The sequence below is a fragment of the Juglans regia genome, chromosome 11, assembly GCF_001411555.2.
Source record: "Juglans regia cultivar Chandler chromosome 11, Walnut 2.0, whole genome shotgun sequence".
Lineage (NCBI taxonomy): Eukaryota > Viridiplantae > Streptophyta > Magnoliopsida > Fagales > Juglandaceae > Juglans > Juglans regia.
In genome coordinates, this window is record NC_049911.1 from 29,306,934 (window position 1) to 29,331,525 (window position 24,592).

Sequence of the window (24,592 nt, forward strand, 5' to 3'; positions counted from 1 at the left end):
TACCCCATCGAGATGGCCAAATTCCAAAATATCACACGCCGTTGGATCACGTGTAACGAACGGTGCAGCACTCTTGACTTCTTTTTTTGGCCAACCTGGGATACCCTACTAGTTGTGAATCATGATCGGTGTTTACGATGAGTCTCTAAAGGCTCTTGTGGTGTGGACCCATTACTATCTAAGTTTGTTGCCTTTTCTTTTCAAACATCTAATTGCAAATCAGCATTGACTGAGGGACAATAGCCGCATTGCCCCAAAATTCCAAATCGCAATGGGATCATTAGCTAATTTGATTACCAACAAAAAAAAAAAAAAAAAATCATCTAAATTAGGAGAAATACAAAATGCGGGCTAATGATCATATTATAATTGAATAATAATATACCTATAATTATTTTATAATTTATTTTACAACCAATCAATGCTATTGTGCAATTTCATTAAAAATAATTTCAATTTACATACTTTAGGCAAGAAGATATAATTTATTTTGAAAAAGAAAAAGAAAAAAGAGATGGATGATCAAGATCAAACTCTTAAACTATTTTTAGTTTTCTTTAAATGAATAAGTTAAATAAGGGAAAAGTTTTCTTGCAAATGAATTCGCGCACCAAATCGGACATCAATACTAACATATAAGATATCCATTTAATGAAATAGTATAGAATTGAAACGAAAATAATTTTCGTGAGACAAATTACCTTCTTCTTCTCTTAAAACTTTCATTGTTTTATTTTTCTTTTCAATAAAAAAAAATCATGTCAACATCAATATGCAGATTTGACAAATCAAACCGCTTATACCTAACAAGACTCTTAAATAAAATTTATTGGCCTAAATTACTGTCTTTATGTCGTTTTGATCTCAAATTTTAAGTTAGTGAAACTCAAGTCATATTCTAAAACGTCCACATAAAGATATATGAAGTGGTAGTATATTATTATTTTCGTACGTTTTTATTCGTAAGACAATATGTTTTGGTCATTTATTTACTGTAAATAATATATAAAATATCTATTTTTAAAATCCTAGACAGTACTTGGATATGTTGGTACAAAGGAGCTGCAAAAGAGACAATAGTGAGAGAAAAATTTAGTTTAAGGAGCGTTATAATGTCGCTTTTCTTAAGATAATATTCGCTCCCACCAATAATGGTATGCACATGGGTTATAAGCGAATTTGTCTCCAAGATACAATGAAACTCAGAATAAGTCTGTTTGTCTAACTGCGTTATGCACACATGAAATTAGACCCTGAATACTCTCATATTTTGCTATTCAACCAAGAAATTAGAAATCTGTTCTTTCGAGAACAAATAAATTCTAACAAGTTCTAATAAGTTTTGAAGAAGTAAAATACTTGGGAGAGAGAGAGAGAATTCAAAAATTAAATTCTGTCCTGCTCAAATGGCAGGTCAATAGGTCTATTTATAAAGGACCAAAAGTTATGAACACAAAGTTATTACTTCTCATATTTTTGAAAACTGTTCGGAATAAATATATATTGTGTTTGTTGCCATATGACATAATAGTTGGACTTAGTCCAATACTTGCCTTGCGTCCATTTCAATTGGATGGCACCTCATGAGGCGCACACTTTCGAAGTTTTATTTTCCATTTTCCTAAGCGTTGTAGTGCATGAGAGCCTGCATGCCTCTTGGGAGGCCTCTTCATAAATCAACAAAAATGCTTCCTTTGGAAGAGGTGTGGATTCAACCCAATCCCATGGAATGGCTTGGCATGCCTCTTGGAGAGGCCTCTTCATAAATAAACAAAAATGCTTCTTTTAGAAGATGTGTGGATCGAACCCAATCTCATGGATTAAATGGAAAGCCTCAATACTACTAAATTAGTTAAAGTCTTATGGCTTGCAAACAGACACAAAATAATATAACTCTCATAAACTTTTCATAATTTCTCTCTTTTCAAAATAATTCACAACTTCCAAAATCAATCCAAAAAATATTATTAATAAATATAATATATAATTAATTATTTTAAAAATATTTCCAACGGGATACAACTAAAAATGTAAACGCTTTGCCCTGCTGTAGTGATGTCTGGGGAGAGAAAAACAGCCCACTCAACAAAATGTTTTAATACAGTTTCTGATGTCTAGGAACTGTGGTAGAATTTGAGTGAAAAATCTGAAGTCAGGACATATCGAATATGTGGTTATTATTATGAGAAATATATAAACTAGAAGGAATGCTTTCATTTTTTATAACAAGTTTGATCGATCAGGAAAGCTATGAAGAGTTTGGAAGACTATCAATCTGCCTAACAACCTGATCAAGATCATAATGCTGCTGCAGTGGAGGAAACCTGCAACTGCAGAGGCAAGAGCACTAAGAAGAGCGATGGATTTATGTGCTGATCTAGGCTTCTCAAAGGTCATATTTGAAGGGGACTGCCAGGAGATTGTGGATGGAGGCTACTAATGCAAATCAAGGGAGTTGGACAGCAGTAAGTCAGTCCTCTAATCCATGATATCAAGAGTATGATGAAAATCGGATTGTGATGGAATGTATCATTCAACTATAGAGAAACAAATATGGCTGCTCACAAGTTAGTTAAATTAGTTATTTCTCTACAGAGGAGCACGTGGATGGAAGAGTGCCCTATGCAAATAATGGATGTGATTGTAAAAGAGAGAGCTTGTAATGACTGATGTTTTATATAAGCAGTGTTGGTTTGCTAAAAAAAAAAGGAAAAGAAAAGGCAACCATCATAACTTTATTATTGAATTTTGGGATCTAATTGTCAATTGAAACAAAGGAAACAGAGTGTGATACAAAGCCCAGAATGCTTCAACAAGGCAACGGCCCAGGTTATTCAAATCTGGGTCTTTTAACGGAGAGTAATAAATTTGAGGTGTTTGGCCCACATTGACAACGATGTAAAAAGAGTGTTTTTTTTTTTTTAAGTGAAAAATGAGAGTTATTAAATACTTATAAAGTGTGAATGAATTAATATTTTTATCATATTAAAGTATCATGCTATTAAAATTACTTATATTGATATTAAATGGCTCGTTTGGATAGTGAGATGAAATAAGATGATTTTAAATGAATTGAATAAAATATTTTTAGAATATCATTTTTTAATATTATTATTGTTTTGAGATTTGAAAAAATTGAATTGTTTATTATATTTTGTATGAAAATTTGAAAAAGTTGTATAATGAGATGAGATGATATGAGATGGGTTGAGAGTGTTTTTGTATCCAAACGAGACCTAAATTTTAATATGTGTCTATACCTAATAATTTGTGTATATATAAGTAAATAATTTTATCGCAATATTCCAATAATTTTTGTATAATTCCTACACTATCTTTCAATTCTTATCCCACTATGATAAAGTGACACTAAGCATAAACTTTTGAGTTGTTTTTTAAAAAAGTAAAGAGATGATCCAAAGATTCTTTGATAAAAAGTGACAATTGTAAAATAGATCCTTTGGAAGAATTACTTAACAACCAGATTCGGATTCTAGAATAAGATTTTATGTTTTCTGAGTGCCACCTATTGGCTATTATGGAGAGTTATAAAGAATATAGAGCTGTTGAAATACAAATGCCTTGGTTGAGACCTTTTATCAAACACTTCCTTTTGTCTCTTTAGGTACTACGTGTTGGCGATGTCACAAACGTTCCTTAATTTCTCTTGCAATTGACTACTGTACTATGAGGATGAAATGAAGAGTAAGAATAACATTTGTGCAATGAACATGAAGTAAAGGAAAGGAAAAGCGTCCTTAAGCATATTTGAGACCATCACACGTATGGAGTTTTTCTACCAAAAGATGATCCCCTTTTTTGTTTTCATGGGGATTCAGTGGGGCATCTAATTCTCTGCTATTCAATGTTTTCCCTCCAAAGTGGAACCCCGTATTGGGTTCTTCGAAGTAATTCGACATCAATTTTAAAGAATATATATCTGCACTCAACATACATCCTTTCGGCTCTATTAAATTCCTCCCACATCTTGCTTACAAACTCGGAGCATGCAACGCAGTCACATTTGCTCTTTCCATCTTGGCCTTCCCGTCTGTCTTTGGTCGCTTCTGAAACATGGTATAGAATGATAATTGATAGTACTATTTTGTTTTGTTTTCAGTTTAGGAAAGATGTTGGTTAATCAGAAAATGTTGGGATGTTGTTGCACAGAATTTTGGGGAAGCTTCAGCTAAGAGACCCATATCAGTTGGGCCTTGGGGAGGTCAGCAAGGGCTGGCTTGGGACGATGGATTTTACTCAACAGTGAGGCAACTGGTGATAACACACGGAGCGGGCATCGACTGCATCCAGATTGAATACGATGAGAGAGGAACCTCAATTTGGTCAGGAAGGCATGGTGGAAATGGAGGCGACAGAACAAACAAGGTTATTTATACCCTTGCTTGAATAATCACTTGGTACAGAACCCAACATGATCTAGAAAATGTCTGCAACAAGAATAACGATATTCGTAGACCGTTTTACGACTCGTTTTATAAGTAACTTACACGAAAGTGTCACTCCATCTCCTTTGTGTTTGATTGATTTATTCGTTCTTCAATTCTTTGTCACTGTATAGATCAAGCTTGATTACCCGGACGAGTTCCTAACTTCAATACATGGACACTATGGTGGCTTAAACGACTGGGGACCGGTCTTTATTCGATCGCTTACTTTGGAGAGCAACAAGAAAACATATGGACCATTTGGTATCGAAACAGGAACATACTTCTCATTCGCAATGACTGGGGGCAAGATTGTTGGGTTCCATGGAAAGAGTAATTGGTATCTTGATGCGATCGGAGCTTATTTGAGACCGATTGAAAACCAATACACCTCCAAAGCTTTGGCTTATTCGCAAAAGCCTCTTACTAATGGGACTGAGAAGGTTGGCTACTCTGTAATACAAACGACTGAAGATGAAAGCATTGATGTATATCCTATTGCAGTAAGACCAAAGGATGAATTCGGCAACCCTCTAAAGAAACAAGTCAGTGATCTAGAAAAGAGTGGTGTTGGAACCATGGAAAAGGTATTCATTAAGCAATCTCTCTTACTTTTTCTCTTGAAGTGTTAACTACAATTTTTTTTTTTTTTCCCTCTCAATTTTTATATGTTGCACGAGAAGAAGATGATCTAATTATTAGGTTAAAGCTTCATTCATTTCAGATGCCTGGTTTTGAGAAATTAGTGCCATCCAAAGTTGATAGCAATGGCGTGGTGACCTATGGGCCGTGGGGCGGTACTGGTGGGACTATGTTTGACGATAGAATGTATACGGGCATTAAACGAATTAATTTGTCCCGCAATATGGTTGGAATTGTATGGATCAGAGTTTTGTATGATCGGGATGGGGATGCCATTTGGGGAAGCAAACATGGAGGCAACGGAGGGTATAGAAATGAAAAGGTACTAAATCAAGCTGGTCTTTATTCCCTGATTATAAGGTAGTATTTTATTGTACATATATATGCGGTACCTAGCTAGGCTATTTTAGAACTTCAAAACTCCCTCACTTTTTTTTTTTTTAAATCTTTTTTCCAGTTAGTCTTCGATTATCCATCAGAAATCTTGACGCATATAGTTGGCTTCTATGGTCCAGTGATGTACATGGGGCCTAATGTTATAAAGTCGCTCACTTTCTATACAAATAAGAGAAAGTATGGGCCATATGGAGAAGAACAAGGAGCAAGTTTCACCACCAAACTGAAGGAGGGAAAGATTGTCGGAATCCATGGAAGAGAGGGTTTATTCATAGATGCACTGGGTGTACATGTTATAGAAGGGAAAGTAATGCCTTCGAATCCTTCTCCTTCCAATGCAATCACGTCTTCTAACGAACCCCCCATTGCAGAGGTAGATAGATATTCATATTCTTCGGTGGTCTAATCTATAAGCATTTTCTGCATGCCAATATGCATTTATATATATATGATCATGGTTTATATACACAAAGGTTTATAATAGTTTGTTTTTTCTATTTCTTCGATTGGGTCCAGATTGCTGGTGGTGTGATAAAAGAACCAGCTCCATGTGGACCAGGTCCATGGGGTGGGGATGGAGGAAGACCATGGGATGATGGAGTTTTTTCTGGGATTAAGCAGATATATTTGACAAGATCATCAGAAGCCATTTGCTCGATTCAAATTGAGTATGACAGAAATGGACAATCTATTTGGTCCATTAAGCATGGGGGTAACGGAGGAACCTCCACACATAGGGTACTTAATTCTTATCGATCGATCATTCAATTTCGATCTTTACGATACTTTAAGAATACTTTTTTTTCTGAAAAAAAAAAAAAAACAAAACAGAACAAGAGAGTTTAGCATCCATTGATAATACTATATTAAACTACGTAATTTTGAGCGCAGCTGCAATTGGAGTACCCGCATGAAGTGCTGACTTGCGTATCAGGGTATTATGGTTGCATCAGTAGAGACGAGAGGCCTAAAGTGGTAAGGTCACTAACGTTGTACACGAGTCGAGGTAGGTACGGTCCGTATGGGGAGGAAGTAGGGACATATTTCACGTCAACCACGACAGAAGGCAAGGTGGTCGGTTTCCATGGGAGGAGTAGCTCCTACTTGGATGCCATTGGAGTCCATATGCAACACTGGCTCGGAAGTCAGAAACCTACAGGAAAGTCTTCTCTTTTCAAGTTGATCGATTCTTTGTTCTGAAATATAATACTTTTTTAATCATAATGATAATAATTCCTAAAATATTATTAAACCATGTCTGATATACATATGCTTCTGTCAGTCTATGTCTAATGTATTGTGCTCCCAAAGTCCAAGGTCAATAAAATTGTGTGTTTGATCTAAAGTAATATCTCCTGAATATTCATTCCAATACGATTCTGGGCCTCTGTCCATGCCCGTGGTACAACTATTACTGGGCCATATCCCGGGCTCGTTTCGGCCCATAAACATTAGAAGTAAGAGGGCAAACCCAAGCATATATGCTGGGCAAGATCAAAACCCATCGGCGTGTGTTGCCAAAGCATTGAACTATGAGACTTGGGCCAGAGGACATCCACAAGTTTCTGCTAACAGTATCACTTGTTAATGCATTACGTTTTAAGTGGCTGTATATTTAAATTGTAAATATGTAAAATCATTTAAAATATATCACATCAACAGATATGATGGAAGATAAGAAAGGAATTGCATTCCCTTTCTCTTTTTGTTTTCAATTATTTTTTCCTTCAATTTGGATTATTTTTTTTTTTTTAAAAAAAAAAAAAAAAAAAGTGGGTGTACGTAGTTGAGCCTATATATAGATCATGCTAAGAACCTAGCCAGGATGGTAAAAAAGAAGATCAAAGGTGGATGAATTAAATTTGGCATCTATGGGATATAGTACTCTTGATCTGCTGCATATATGTCTTTTCTAATAGTTTAGCAGAATGAAGGCAGACAGCAAGATCATGTGGTACAAGACAATTTATGAGTACTAGTACTGTAGCCTTAGACATTTACACACAAGCTGCATCCCTAATACTCCATTACGTACCTTGCTTTCTTGCAATATCACACATCCAATCAAGCATAGTGATGAAGGAAATGTGTATATCATTTCAACACTCGATTTCGAACCTGCCTTGTTTTTAATACAATTTGTCTTTTCCTCCATTCTCCTTGAATGGAGTCTAGCTCATCATGAGTACTGTAATGCATGAAAGGAAGGTTTTTTTTTTTTTTTTTTTTAGTAAGGTCAAGTCAATGCGTGCATGCTAGCAAATGGCAGAGTTTATCCTAAAATGAGAGTACAGAACAAAAAAGAAAAGGCCTTTATTAAAAGGAATATTCTTGATAAATTAGTTTAATATAAAGGAAAATGGAAAAAGAGAATAATTCTGTAAAGATGCTAGCTTTACCATCGAGTGTCCATTATAATTTATGTAGATCAGTACATTATATATAGCTCGTTCAACATAAATGGTATCCTGAATCCTGATCATGAAAGCATGCGAGCGACCATCGTGAAAGGGACAGGTACTTCATCAATTATCTTCAGATTAATGTCATGTAAAAACAATATATAGCTAGATTCACACTGGAAACCAGTATACTATATATATATATATCAACTTCGTTTTTTGGATAATTGATGACAGTTTTTTGGATAAGAAGCAGTACTTAAATTTGAATTTCGCCTATATATAATATGGCTTCATGAATGCATGCATGCCTGCCTTCTTAAAATGAAAAAGACAATGTATCTTTCGAGTCTTTTTAGATCCATCCGAATCTGAATAAAACAGCTGTGTAAGTACGTCTTGCTCGGGGTTTAAAGCTGTAAAAAGGTGGTTTGTTTTTCTTTGGTTTTGTCGTTGTGTTTTTTTACCTAAAAACTTTCTCGGTGGACCTATCAAACGACTACAAGTCCCTTAAAACAAGACTTCTATTGATCTACGTGAATGATCGATCTTCTTCAAGTTAAGCGTGTAAAGTTCATTATGCCAAGTCAAATGGCTGTATAATTGTCTGCTTTTTTATAGGCCAAAACAAAACTTACTAGGAAAAATCAAGCTGGCCGGTTGACATGATGGCTGAACTTACGATGTTTAAAACTTTAAATGCATGTACTAGCTTTAGTCCGATTGGATGAAGAAAGTATTTCATTTTATTTTATTATTATATTTTTTTAAATTTTAAATAAAATATAATAAATAATTTAATTTTTTTAATATTAAAATAATAATAATATTAAAAATAATATTTTATTTAACTTTCATCTAAAACCATCTTATCTCATTTCACTATTCAAACAGATCTTATTATTATATCTAGAATATTCATTAATAATAAAAATCGAATAACATCGAACAACAAATGCTTGAATTTCTTCCATTTTTGCCTCCATATATAGTTCAGTACGCTTGGCTTAATGCATGGTTATCAGCTGTAAAAAAAAGAAAGGTTGGTGCAGAAAACTGGGAACTTTCATGGTCTCGATTAGTCTTAATTTGCAACATTGCCAAATGATTATAATGACAGCATGCAATTTGAAATAATTAGGTAGACCTAAGTGAATAATTAGAGTAGGTGAAAGATTCCGTTGTCATATTTAATTGCATATATATATATATATATATCGATAGGATGGATGGATGGATGGATCATGCAATGAGAAAATGACGTGGCACACATTATTATTCTTCATCGTGACGTGGCAACTGACGATCTAAATGGGGTCTGAACTCGTACGTGCAGACGTTATCGCTAGCTCCTTAATAATTGATCAAATATTATATATGTGGTAGATTTTAACTGTGGCCTACCATTTGCATGGAAGAAGAAGAACATAGCACATTCAGATGACCAATATCATATTGATCTTATATGTATATATATATATACACACACACAACACTCTTAAGTTTTCATTTGGGATCTGGATAATGCTGCATTAAGTTTTCATGTCCTATGCAACCAACAAATTATTTGTACTTGGACAATTTTCAGATTCCTTGAAATTAAAGTACCACGTACAATCTTATCTTTTAAGCTTCCCGCCAGACGTTATGTAAATGAATAATAGAATACAAATTAATTCATAAAAAATTATGCCTCGTTCAGATAATAAGATTAGATTAGATAAGATAGTTTTAAATAAACTGAATAAAATATTATTAAGATATTTTTTTATTATGATTGTTTTGATATTTGAAAATTTTGAATTGTTTATTTTATATATTTTGTATGAAAATACGAAATCTTAATATTCTTTAATTTTGAGTTTTTCATCTTATTGAATTTTGATTAATGTTATATAAATCAAGTATATAACTTCTTTTTTTCATTTGAATATTTTATTTTTATTTTTTGTCCTCATTAATTCATGCATCACTACTCGTGTTAATTATTTATTTACCCAATACTGTGAATTTCTCATAAGAGAACATGATTTTGGACGTTTTTCTCCAATCTTAACTATTTCTTTCACGCAAGCTAACACGAAAATGGAAACCCAAATTCGCATGGAACACTTTCTGTGTGGTGATCGAAGAAAGTCAGAAAGATATCGTGTCAAGCTTGAAAAGAACATCGGATTATTAGTTTATTCTTACCAAAATCTCTTAATTTCTTCGTTGTCTACATGAGCTATTATATCTTACTCAAAATAGCCCATATGGATAACTGTTGGATACGACCTAGGGCATCCATTGTAGATCAGAAGGCTGGCCCACGAATTGAAGTACCGAGATGGTTGTCCCACTGAATATCAAAATGTGTAATCGGTCATGTACAACTGACATGACTTTTGGACTACTAAAGTTAGGCAGGTCTCTACTACTCTCTATTCTCTCCCAACTATTTTGAATACTAGTTTTTGTGTCAATTTGATTCTCACAGTGGGTGCAGTTGAAGACAAGCTTGTACCACTGTCTAACATTATATATGTTTGAAAATCTTCATATAGCTCCAAAGATTTTCGAGCCCAAAAGAAATTTAATTGTCATAGAAAACCAATAATATTATAGCTTTATTTCTTAAGAAATAAAAACCCAAATTGACGTGTGAATCCACTACAAGAAAAATAAGTATTTGTGACGGATTATTTATCGACGATAACGACTATTTACGATAAATACGGACTTCTTTTGACAGAAAATAATCATTTTTATTAAAAATAATTAATTATAAATTAACAATTTTCTTGTAATGATTTGACTAGCTAGGAGGTTGAGAAGTATAGAGGTACTAGAGATTATATAATTTCTCAATAATTCTTCTACGAAATCTATATTATTTGATGGTTTTGGCCGGCAGTTTGAAACCCATGCAGCTGATTGATAGATCAATTTCTAAGTACCGTTTCATACTTAACTTTTTCTGGGATTGTTTATCTTAATTACCAATGTTGGTATAAATTAAGAAACGGGCAAGAATATTATATGATCGAATTTATTATTCATATACTTGGAAAATTAAGAACAGTGGTGCCCATTATTGAACCCATGACACTTCAAAAAGGAGCTAGCATGCTTGAGTCCATGGTGCTCTCATATTATATATATGGTAAAGTTGAAAATGGCAAAAACCAATAACGATAATGATAATAATTAATGGATATGAGCTGTAAAAATAATAAAAAGGCGAGGGAAGCAAAGCAAAGTAAGCAAGCAACGTCCCTTTTTCTAAAGCCTATAGAGATCCCTTGAGCCACTGAAATGAGGTGGTCTATCTGCCTATTATGATTTTTATGATCATCATTTTCTGCTACGTTACAAACTAGGAGAGAGAGAGAGAGAGAGAGAGAGAGAGAGAGAGAGAGAGAGAGAATCTAATCTGTGGAATAATTGGTGTCAGCTAAAAAGAGGTCGATTCTCCCTTGTATACTAACAGAGAAAGTGCTTGTGTTTGCGTCTTAAGCATCTTTTGTCTACCAAGTGACAGTTGTGTAGGTCCATCTTGCCAAATGGTTTGCACTTTGAGAGAAATTAGAGATGAGGGAATAGTAAAAGTACTGTAAAACGATATATGCATTATGCATGCATCGATTGTAGCTAGGCCAGCTGCTTCCTAGAAAGAAAGACAAGATCATGAACGAATGATAAAGGAAAAGAACTTCAACATTCACCTAAAAAGATATAAAGTTGGGGAAGTTTTAGAGAAAAAGGTTGATAAAAAACCAAAAAAGACAGTCAATTACGCCATCCTGCACGGGTCCATTTTCATTTCCTCTCCTTCCTTGATCTGTTCTCCATCCAATTAGGCAATGTACAATCAGTCATTCATCATTATCAATATCGATCGCTGGCTCTGATCTCCCTATCACAAAAAAACCTTTTTGGAGAGACGTACGTTACGCTAATCTGTTTAGTCAAAACCAGCACATCACATGCATATATATCATCGACCTGCGCGCTCCTGCCTCTGCCTGCTGTCACTCATTTTCGAATCGGTTTCTATTAATCTCTGTCAAAATAATTGAATTAAACATATGCATTACTTTTTGTTGTTATGTCTGGATATAGGAAAGAAGTCGTCCAATTATGAGATATTGTGTATACTACATGTAAATAAAATATTACATCTCATTGCATTAATTAGAACTACTACTGCTACCTAGCAATCTAGCTCGTTATTCTTCCAAAATTTAATACAGCTAAAATAAAATAATTAATGCACTCGTGAATTTATCCGTGATTAATAATTAAAAAATGAATAAAATAATGTATATATGTGATCTGTTCCTAGTATTGTTTGAGTAGTACTGCTCAAATTAATATATCATGTATCGATCGGTCATGATGGTGATACCTGATATAAAATTGTTTACATTAATTATTGATCACCACTTGTTTGAAAATCCGTAACATTAATTAGCAGTACTATAAATTAACTAGGACATTCTCAGGCACCAATCAGCAGCTAGCTTATTGAATTCAAACCGAATAAAAAAAAGTTGGATTTGGATTTTCAAAGTCTAATTAACAATATATTAATTAATTGCCTAGCTAGCTAAGAATCGGATACCTTATATTTCCTATATATATATATATATATATATATATATATTAGCTAAAAAGCATGACATTCTCTAGTAGAGCCTGCAATAATAACGTAGGGACCGATCGTGGGGACAGCTGCTGCAATATTAATCTTCATGATCTCTTTCATACTATCCATTTCTATAGAATAATAATAATAATTAATAGTTGGATTGTTTTGTAATAATTAGTGGAAAAAGAAGACAATTAACATACATCTGATCAAACAGTACTAATTAACTTCTTGATGACAAAATGCAAGTAATTGAAGTAATTAATCTATATTTCAACTAAGTTAGGCCAACTTGTATTATTAACCGATCATAGGTACTTTGATGATCTGTTGAAAACTTTATTATTATTATTATTATATATATAATATATATAGCATAATGTTGCGTAGGCATTAATTTTTATTATTTTGGGTATGCATTTCAATGAAAAAGACAAGCTATACATTGACTCTAATTAACAACTACATTAATTAAAACAAAGAAAATCAAATCATTGGCAACCATTAATTAACTAGTATGGATATAAAGTATTTAATTAAATCGGAGGATGTACATACGTCATGTGCAGTACTTCTAGCATTAATATTATTGGATATGTATATATATGATTTGATCCCCTTGATCTCTTGGTGTTAAGCACTTGGGGTAAATAAAGTTGGAATATGCTAAGTACATGATGAATATCTGTCTCCTTATAATGCATGCAGCTAGAGTACTACTACTGAAGAAAGACTAGTACTACGTACTGATGCTGTATATATATACATATATACGTAATTAATTCATATATATACCTTTTTAATTATCACACAGCTTTCACCTCATCATAGACATGACATGACATGACACTTTCCATAACTTTTTAAATATCTCTTACATTTGAAAAGAAAAATTAAAATTTGACTGATAATATATAATACACACACACGCGTACACCACGCACCTCAATAGGGTGGAAAGAAAATGCAGTGTGTAGCATTTTTCAACTTAAAAAACAAGGTGGTACGTACCTGATCTTCAGTTTGCATGGAAAATCAAGCTGGAATTAAATTTAGCAAATCTTGATAAGGTATGTATAGACTTGCAGGATCATTAATTTATATGGATATATAAAATATCAAACATCATGATCATATGCATTTCGATCATCGTGCTGAGGGCTGATCAGGCGTTTAATAAATAATTTACATGAAGGAAAGAATTAAGGAAATCATGAAGCTGATGAAAAAAAATAAAAGCATCTGTTTCAAATTTCAACCAAAACTAATTAGATTAATATATATAGATGTTCAGTACCAGGCCAGCTAAGGTCCCTACCCCCACCCCTTTTTCCTCGATAAGATGATATTTCAGTAATTTTCAAACCTAGACGAGTATTAACATGTACGATCGAGTGTGCATGCAGCATGCGTAGACGGAGTTCAAGATTTTCTATGAGGCAATAAATTAGTGATCAATTGAGTCTGCATGCAGCAGATTGAATATTAATATTGCAGAAAAAAGTAGAGCACCAAATTAATGTCTTTTTGTTGGTGACTCAGAAAGACTGAATCGCGTCCAAAAAAAATCCTAATTAATTGGGAATTATTATGATCACTTCCTACGTGACTCGGTAATAATTAATACCTTTTTCCTTTAATATTTATTTATATTTGTGTTGGGATATATCAATATATATTATATATATATAATTATATAATACCGGGTTGTGAAAAATGGAAATATCCCATGGCACCTCTCAGGACCTTTAGCATCGATCCTTGTCATGAAATGGATGGAAGGCCTAGCTACTGGCAATTGGTAATTATCGTTATGGGATTAACATATAATATATATACAGAGAAATTAATATATCTAAATCACATTTTTTATAATACGTACCCCCAATATATGTGGGAGGCTTTTCACATGATTATGTTAAAAAATTATTGATATATATTTTTTTTAATTATAATAAGAATCACTATAAATAGTGTGTTAACACATGGCTGATTTATATGTTGCAAAACTTCAGCATATATATAGTCTTGTTGGGATAGTGAAAATGTTTCATCTCTCGATCTCATCTCATCTCATATCATAATTATAATTTTTCTAAATTTCTAAACAAAATATAATAAACAATTCAACTTTTTCAAATATCAAAATAATAATAATATTAAAAAATAATATTATAATAATATTTTATTCGACTTTCAATTTTAATTTTAACTCATCTCGTCTCAACTCACTATCTAAACGGCATCTAATGTGGATCAACTAATGGTTTCACGCATTCGCATGTTATGTGCGGGCATGACCTCCAACATATAAAAACTACAATACCTGGTAAAAAGAAACATCCATTTCCTTCTTTCTTTCTTTTTTTTTCTTTTATGAAAAATTGACTTCATTTATTCATCAGATAAAAGTTACATCCATGACTGGATACATACAAGAAAATTCCCAGATCACAAGCCAACTATTACATTTGGAGCTCCACCAGTACACAAATTCATTTGATACTGGTATATAGTCTTAATTACTGTTGTAGCTCTCTTCAGATAAACCGTCTAAGAGACAGCACTCTGCCTAAAACAGAGACTCATACCTCACATTCTATAAGAGGAGATGACTTAACCTCTACTGACAAAACGTCCAAGAGATTATCTTTTTTCTTTTTAAAATAAACTAAAGGAAACAATAATGAAAGCATAAAGATATATATGAAAATGACGAATTACAGTTTAAATATACTCGGTTGACTTCGAAATCAGCCATAAAAGTTATATTTGAACGATCTGATTCAGTGATCCGTCATTATCTTCCTAGCGATCGGCCTAGGAAGTATCTTGTGCTGCTCGTGGCTTACAAGAGGTGCTGAAGAACTGTAGATCTGTCTTTTCAGTCTAAAGGGAATACAATAAATTAAGAAAATAAGAGAAATGAGGAAAGAAGAGGAGGGGGAAATGATGACTCCTTAATTAGGGAGTCATCATTTTTAATTTCGGTGTAGTTTGATCACTTGACGGCCGAGTCAAGAAGATCCTCTAAAATCCCCTAAAGTCATTTTCTCATGTCGTAAGACATGACGTGATGCACATTAACACTTTCATAGGCATCCATGGACCTCTTTAGATCGAAAAACAAACCAATCAAGCTAGCTAGCTTCGATGTGAAACTTCGTTCTCTGTTGACGAGATCTTGTTGCTACCCAAGTTTCAAGAATGTTAGGCATTGTGAACGGTTTTTTAAAAAGGAAAGAAAATTTTTATGCACAAAATCGAGTAATCAAGGCGCCATTGGATAGTTGCTGGTTGATATTACTTAAGGGACAAGCATATGCCCACATTTTCTTATGTGAAAACATTATTTTTTGTTTTTTTTTTCCTGACACATATAATACAACAAAGAAATGATATGAAATTTAGTTTGACTAATAAATGTATTTTCATGTCGAACATATTTTTCTCACCTTAGTTTGACTAAAGAACCTGTAAGAGGATATTGGTCCCGGTTTCACACTTTATTCTAACAGAGCTAACAACACGAGAAAAATGGTAATGTTTTCTTTGAGTAGTAAAACTGTTCACACGAGTTTTTTTCCCTTTGAGGCCTGCCGATCGAGTTCATGATGGCAGTGATGATAAAAAAAAACAAAAACAAAAACGTATATATCAATAAAGAAAACTTTGTCTGCATCTATTAATTGCGTTTGCATTAATTTTTCTCGTGGTCAGACGTACGTCGACTCAACTGCATTAAATTATTTTGTGCTGTTTTCACTATATATGTTGAACCCAACCCACATGTTTCTCTGTTACGATTTGGTCATCGAAAACCTATATATCTCAATCATGTTCCATACGAGAGAGGAAGCACCGATCTCAATAATTCTTGGCATGTATAGGTTCGTGATCGATGGTCCTCATGGATGTGTTTTATTGGACATGTTGGCCAACGAGTGGTTGATTGTGTGAGAAAAAAAAGGGGAGACTATAATTATAGACCCCATAACAGATACATTTTGGACGTACGTGCCGAGAAAAGGAAGGCAAATAATAATAATAAAAAAATATCAGACGCACCATTTTCTCACTCATCTTCTTTCTAGTTCCTCCTAGTTTTGAAAAGGAGCTCATGATGATCTTCTTCGTTATTCCTCCCAACCAAACATGAAACTTGGCTTTCACGTTATCAAGTTGAGGTAGGTAATAAGGCTGGTGAAGTTTGACAACAAAAACAGAAAGAAAGAAAGGATTATGAGTATTTTTCTTTGTTTGATTGAATGAAAAAACAAGAACAATCGAGGAAGGGAATTATGAAGTAACGGGAAGAGAATATTACACAAATCAATATAAGAAAACTAGATTATATTATATATTATACAAAGCAAAAGGTAAAAAATGCTTTTAAACAAGAAAGAGGCAAAAGGCTTTACCAAAGTCTAGTCAAGATCGAGTGTAGAGACAGACAAGGAGATGTTAGTTGGGCATGCATTCAATTAATTGTACATCGAATTTAAAGGATGTCCGCATTGATCGAACAATCATTGTCGTTCCTGCTGCAAATAGGCCCCAGAGGTACACAAACGCTTTGTTTGCATACAAATGCATGCATTCCTAGCTCCTGCACTGTAAAATAATGCATCTTGGTTCGATCTTTGACGATCTTACGTTAGAGAGGCCAAAAAATAAAATAAAAACCCCGAAAGTAATTTCCCAATCGAATAATCCAAATTCGTTCTTCTTTCATTTTAACTGTTGAGTTCTACTGATCATGTGGGTAAGTCGTCTCAACTAACCCTAGCTAATTGGGTGGTCAGTCAATGAAAACGGGAAAACATGCAATCTGTAATTAATTATATTAAAATTTTCTTTTGAAAAGAAAATACTCTACTTTTGAGGATAGATCACATGATCGAAGACCAACTACTACTACTACTACGCTTCATTTAAAATTAAAGACCACCAAAAACTACATTCTGATCATGGATAAACTAGCACAAAACAAAAACTATTAAACTAATTACAATAATTACAAATTTATGGGAGGGTCCTTAATTCTCACTATGAAAATCTAGAAGGTACGGTGGAATGAGATTGAGGAGTATGCATCCAGTCAAATTCGTGTAGTAGTACTACTACAATTAATTAACAGCACCTCTTTATTTATTTTTTAATTTAAATTTATAATAAGATAGGTAAAAAGGGTCACTAACTTATATTTTAAGGAATAAAAAGCCCAGAGGTTGAACATTAATCCGCTTCAGTTGGTGACAATTATCTGCATTACGCACGTAGCCTTATAAACAAACCTGCATGGTTATAAAATTTGACTTAAGAGAACCCCACTTTTGCCTTTGGTTCATTATCATTGCTCTGCCACTCTCTCTATACAACCAAAAACCCCTTAATTCGTAATCTACCTTAGATACTGTGAAATTTCTTGGAGTTCAAAATTGATGGGCTCTACTCTGTAGCCTCTCTTCCATTATTCAGCGATCATGACCTTATAATTTTTTATATACATGTATGTGTATATATATATATATATTTATTATATGAGTTTATTTATGAAGCATCTGCTTCTGTTGATGTGGTATAGGCTGTTTTTTTTACAAGGAAGAAAGAGAGATCTCGGAGAGAGAGAGAGAGAGAGAGAGAGAATCTTTCATTGGTTGCATAAGCTTAACATCGTCCCAGAGTCTGCACCCACGTGAACGCTTCCTCGCTCGTGTCCCCACACAGATCCTCCGTATCCAAAGGTGGGCCCCTCCTCAACCCCTTCTGAGTTCTTCTGCCCCCAACGATCCCTTTCCCAGAAAGGAGTCCCTCGGCAAAAGGCCACACATACACACACCAGCTCTTTACAAATTTAAATGGAAAAAATAAAAGAGAAAATACCTCCCTCATCCCCTACACGTGTCTCCCTTATGTCGCACGTGATATCCACGTGTCTCTCCCTCTCCTAACCAACTCGTCTCCTTTCCCTCTCCCCTCTGTCCTATAAATTGAGAACCTGTATCTTATATCCTAGACACGAAACGCAGAGATATAGAAAGAGAGAGAAGGAGATAAAGGAGATCACACACAGAGAGTCGGTCAGACTCAGATTCAGACCCAGACTCAGACTCAGACTCGCTCTGTTCTGTAAAAGAAATAGAAAAAAAAGGAGAATACTTTTTAGAGAGAGAAAGAAGGAAAGAACAAAGAGTCCTACAGATGCAGTTCGTCCTCGTTGTCTCGGCTTTTTAATCTGCTTATCCTTTTGTGCTGAACGAATAACGTGGTAAAAAGCAAAGAGGGTAAGAGAGCCAGCGAATCTTGTGCAACGTAGAAGATCTTTAAAAGTGCAATCCCGCTTACGTTAGCCCCCCCCCCCCCCCCCCCCCCCCATAACTCTGCCACAAGATTTTTGTTCCCTCCTTCCCAGGCCATTCCTACAGAGTACTTCTACTCCCAGCGCCTCCTTCTTCCCTCCGCCGGTGTGCGCACTTTCCTTATCCTACACCACCTTCGTTCCCCTATAAATACCTTCATTTTGTTCGAAACATAATCGCACAACATTTTTATTCTAAAGCAACAAAACGCACAAGCTATATATATATATATAGTAGGTAAGCAGCATATATATATATAAAATGGCTACTACTAGGCTTCTTTTAACGTTTGCTATATATCGATTAATTGTTACTGTTGGACTGACCGTGGAGCCCACGGAGCTTCTCCGGCTGGGAGTCGACGGTCAACTCAGCGTTGACCCGGCTGATATGGAGACAGCTTCGCTTGACTTTGGCATGATGAGCCGAACGGAGCCGCTAGCCGTTTTCCACCCGGCCTCAGCGGAGGACATCGCCAGGCTCATCCGAGCGGCTTATGGGTCGGCTCGCGGGTTCACGGTCTCGGCAAGGGGCCACGGGCATTCCATAAACGGGCAGGCTCAGGCAACAAAAGGGCTGGTGATAGAGATGAGCGGCTTAAGGGGTAGGCAACTAGGGTCGGGAAAGCCGGCTCTTCCTCGGGTCTCGGAGGAAGAGAGTTATGTGGACGTGTGGGGAGGGGAACTGTGGATAGACGTGCTAAGGGCAACGCTAGAGCATGGGCTTGCGCCGAAGTCATGGACAGATTACTTGTATCTGTCAGTGGGTGGAACCCTTTCGAATGCTGGGATTAGCGGCCAAGCTTTCAATCATGGACCTCAGATTAGCAATGTCTACGAGCTTGACGTTGTTACAGGTCCAATTACTTTCGCTTGCATGTGTTGTATATATGTTCTTCAGTTCTTCGAATGCTCTACTATATATCTTAAGCTTTTTTTTTTTAAACATGGGTTTAAAAAAAAAACAATGGTGTACTCGACATCATCTACGTACAGTGTTTCCCGTATGCTTTTCATACGAGTTTAAGTTGTTTTTGAGTTCTACCCAAGTATGTAATTAGCATTTATAGTTTACTTTTTATTTTTTATTGTAGTACGCGCCATGTATGATGTATTCAAAATGGGTCGTAATTAATATCTTTGGTAGCTTGTCGTTAATCTCAGGAGCGTTCATATATATAAATTGTTTGCTAAAGTAGCTTTCTCATACCATTTGTCTTGGTATTTTGTTAACAAGTTTGTACGAGTTTCACATGCTATGGACACATCTCGGAATTTTATAACATATTCTTATTGCTTGTAGGCAAGGGAGAGCTATTGACATGTTCGGAAGAGCAAAACTCAGCGCTGTTCCATGCCGTTCTTGGTGGTCTTGGGCAGTTTGGAATCATCACCAGGGCTAGAATTCCTCTTGAACCTTCACCCCAAAGAGTATGTTTCTCTCTCTCTCTCTCTCTCTCTCCAGCATATATACAGCACATGACATGCCAACTATTTTTACTTGTTTGAAATAAGTTTTGGTTGGTAATTCCAGGGTAGGGCACATACTTTTGCGACAAATTTCCTAGTATTTAGTTCATGACAAAACCTAAAAAGTAAAGCATCATCACCCCAAGAGTTTTTTTTTTAAGGGTTGGGTCCATTAGAGCTTTTTAAACCATTCAAACGGCCGTTCTAAAGCTGGCAATGTTGTTGACATGTCCTTTTTGCTTCTCTAACGTGGTCTGATCTTTCTCCTTCTTTGTTTCTTTTGTTTTTATTACTGTCTTAATCAATAGGTGAGGTGGATCCGAGCACTGTATTCCAATTTTTCCGCTTTTACCAAGGACCAAGAGTTCCTCATCTCTCTGCATGCACACCCTGCTGCCCAGAAATTCGACTATGTCGAGGGTTTTGTGATTGTCGATGATGGACTCATTAACAACTGGAGATCCTCTTTCTTCTCTCCTCGCAACCCTGTCAAAATCACCTCTTTTAATGCTAATGGAGGCGTTCTATATTGCTTGGAGGTCACCAAGAATTACGATGATTCCAGCGCCACCAGAATTGATCAGGTAATACATACATAAATACGAAGATTAACCTAACCCTGATCTTGAGTCGTGGCAACTACTATTATTAATAACAACAGCATTAATATTATTATCGTGATAGCAACAGTAATAATAAATTTAGATAGCGCATGCAATTATTCCATTAAAAAAAATGACCATTTTATAAATTAATGGGTAAAAGATAAAAACAAAAGAGAACATGATCATCATGATCATACAAAGATATCTGTTGTTATAAGTCACAGCAGCTTGCGTTGTTCAAAGTAGGTGGCAGTACTGGGGCTGCTGGGCGATTTTATTAGGCGCGCAGCTGGTATTCCAGTACTCTGTGTCTAGCTTATATATATATATATATATATATATATATATATATGATCATCCATTTCTTCCCATAGGACATTCCAACTCTATATATATATATATATATATATATATGTGAATAACTATATATCTTGTATTTGTCCCATGCATTAACAATTCAGACAGTACGGGCACTAGCTAGCTAGGAGGACAGAGTACTTGCGTCTAATTCTCAGTAAATACTTCCAGCTTCTTCATAATAATAGGATGAAAAAATTAATAAATTTCCATGCTTCTTAATTGAAAGAAAGCTGAGGTTAAAACGAATATATGGTAATAAAATCTTCTCATTTGTCAATTCATCATGTGTTCTGAGAAGTTAAGAACCTTCTACCATATATTATATATATATATATATAGTATATATCAGCAGTATGTCCTAGCTCTGCTCCTTCTACCATAAAGACCAATTTTGGGTACTTATTTTGTATGTATGGAGAGATTAATTAAATATATAATCGGTACGTAGCTTTAATTAATGGTGCCCCACTAGTAGTAGTGTTGGATTATTATTGGGACTACTCCAAAAGTGAATAATTTATACTATAAAATGTAAATAAAACATAAAACATGCACAAGAAAACATGATGGAAGATCTTCTGTAATCTAAATCTATCAGCCCATCTGTTCCTAAGATTGAACACAACTTTTTATATTATATTTTGAGTTTAAAAAATGAGTATATTTATGCCGTCCACTTGCCATATTATTCCCTTCTAATATTTAACCTATCTTCCTAATTAGTATATTCAATTAAAATAAAACTTGTTGGAATCGAACTTATCCTGCCAAAAAGCCCATTCTTTTGTACGTAGCAGTCTTTTAATATTTTAATTAATTAATTAATTAATTATATATTTTGATGTGTTTCTCTCTTGTACGTGTTCTCATTATTATTATTATTTTATTTCGATTCGACGCAATAATGACAATTAAGTTTTTAATTAATACTAATTTCTATGACTTAATTGGGGACTAATTGGCGCAGGAAATAGAGGCCCTGTTGGAAAAATTAGATTTCATACCAACATCGGTTTTCACAACTGACCTCCCTTACCTGGATTTTTTGGACCGGGTCCACAAGAACGAGCTGAAGCTCCGGTCCAAGGGCTTGTGGGATGTGCCGCACCCATGGCTCAACCTTTTTGTCCCAAAATCAAGCATTTCTGACTTCGACAAGGGCGTGTTCAAGGGCATTTTGGGAAATAAGACGAGCGGGCCGATCCTCATCTACCCCATGAACAGAGACAAGTAAGTTGCCAGATCATGCACATCATATATATTTATATATATATAGCCTGCTCAGGTCCTTTTTCATTAAACAACTGCATGCATGCAGCATACAAAGATTTCTCTACCCTTATTTTATGCAATATATATATATCTCAGAACGACATGCCCGCCCACCCATCGGGTTCTCTAATTTAGATGGCTACTCTACTCTTAGTTAATAGCTAGCCTTATCCGTACATGGAATTAAAACCACATTTTTATTTATTTATTTATTTATTTATATGCCAATCTCTAAATACGCAAACATGACATGATATATATATATATATATATATATGCGAGAAAAATACGTCCATATTTTTATTTATATGACCATCACTTGGCTCATTCATTAATATGATTTTTGGTACAACTAAACTATAAAGACAAGGTAGTTAAGTGACCTTCGAACACCAACTCGTCTAAAATATTGCAAGTTGTAAAACTATCAATAATTGGGAGAAGCATCATAGCTAAGGATCATAAAAGATAAAAGATTCAAGAATTGAAACATTCTACTTACGTGTGACATGCAAAAAAATTATTTGTAATCGTCTCTTATAAATTTAAAACATATTAATGTGATAGATCATCTATTAAAAATAACATTTCCTCTATTTAATAATAATTAAAATTTATTTAAAATATAGCATGTCAATTGTCAACCAACATCATCAGGAAGAGAGATCTGAAGTAAGAGATAATTTTGAATATCATCTCATGACGATGATGATGAGCATCATAAGGTAATTTCTGATTACAAACTCTCTTTGAGAGGTTTAAAAAAGAAAAAAAAAATGTCGAAAAAGCGCGAAAGCAGAGGGACCCCCGTGGGTATAATGTTCCCATGATTAAGGTAGTACACGTGGCGAACTGTAGAGAGGGGAAGAGGCGGACCACATGCACCTAAGGCAAAGCCAACTGGATGAATATTGATAAATAATACGTTAGCCAGCTAGGATTGACAAACACTTTTCTCTTTTATTGACTGGAACCCAACAAAAATAAAATAAAAAATCGACGGTAACGATCATCCAAGTGGCAAGATTCTCATGTCACGAAGATCTTCTCCGGGGGACCCAACTATCCCTTTGATGGGATGGAATCCATGTCCTGTTACTCAGCTACTTGCCTGCTTCCACAAACATATGCCGTTAGTACAGGTAACGAGCCATCACCCCCGGTGGGTCCACCCTCTTCTTTTGAAGGGTCCTACTCAATTCTCGCCCCCAAAACCATCATATCCCAACCACCCTCTTGCAAAACATGAGGATCATTGACAGCTTCGAAACATGTTTTATTTTTCTCTACTAATTTACGTTTGTTTTGTTTTGTTTTTTTTTGGTTAATTTGGTGTGGTGTGATTCTATGTAGGTGGGACCAGAGGACGTCGGTGGTGACACCGGACGAGGACGTGTTTTACCTTGTGGCGTTTCTAAGGTCGGCTTTGGACAATGGAGACGAGACCCAGACGTTGGAGTACTTGACCCAACAGAACCGTCGGATCCTCAAATTCTGCGAGGATGCGGGGATCAAGATGAAACAGTACCTGCCCCACCACACCGCACAACAGGACTGGGTGGACCACTTCGGAGATAAGTGGGACCGATTTTATCACAAGAAGCTGGAGTTCGACCCCCGTCGCATTTTAGCCACTGGCCAGCGTATTTTTAACCCCTCCTTTACTACTCAACTGGCTTTCTCCTGGTGACGACATTATTTTATAGTTTATATTTTATTATTAAATGATTGAACAACAAGTACACACCACTACAACAACATGATAGTAGCACTAGTTTTTTTTTTTTTTTGAATTTTTTGTACATACAATATAAATGACCCAAAAGGGCAACAAGTTTGGAGAAGAAAATTTTGTGAATTATTAGTGATTTGGAGAGGTGTGGTTCCTTTTTTTTTAACGGTGTGCCATAGATGTGGTGTTGTTGAGGGGTTGTTGTCTGAGTGCAAATGATATCTCGCACGGTGGAATCAAAGAGTCGAGAGGCTTGGGCCCGAGATCGTGTGGA

The 24,592-nt window shown here is 35.0% G+C and overlaps 2 protein-coding genes across 3 annotated transcripts; both read left to right on the plus strand.

The window, feature by feature from the left end:
- Nucleotides 1–3,959: 3,959 nt before the first annotated feature.
- On the plus strand, nt 3,960–6,828 carry LOC118349857 (jacalin-related lectin 3-like). Of its 2 annotated transcripts, none has more exons than XM_035695631.1 (7): nt 3,960–4,077; nt 4,171–4,386; nt 4,580–5,032; nt 5,155–5,409; nt 5,545–5,856; nt 6,000–6,221; nt 6,375–6,828. In XM_035695631.1, the coding sequence occupies exons 1-7, from the start codon at nt 4,075–4,077 to the stop codon at nt 6,681–6,683; spliced, it is 1,770 nt and encodes a 589-aa protein (XP_035551524.1). In that variant the 5' UTR covers nt 3,960–4,074; the 3' UTR covers nt 6,684–6,828. The 2 variants fall into 2 exon arrangements, with proteins under 2 accessions (XP_035551524.1, XP_035551525.1); XM_035695632.1 differs by having other exon boundaries at nt 3,963–4,077; nt 5,170–5,409.
- Nucleotides 6,829–18,553: 11,725 nt separating this feature from the next.
- LOC118349863 (cytokinin dehydrogenase 5-like) lies at nt 18,554–24,414 on the plus strand. The gene is made up of 5 exons (XM_035695674.1): nt 18,554–19,736; nt 20,183–20,310; nt 20,658–20,933; nt 22,282–22,544; nt 23,940–24,414. Exons 1-5 carry the CDS (start codon nt 19,142–19,144, stop codon nt 24,274–24,276), a joined length of 1,599 nt encoding a protein of 532 aa, XP_035551567.1. The 5' UTR covers nt 18,554–19,141; the 3' UTR covers nt 24,277–24,414.
- Nucleotides 24,415–24,592: the final 178 nt, after the last annotated feature.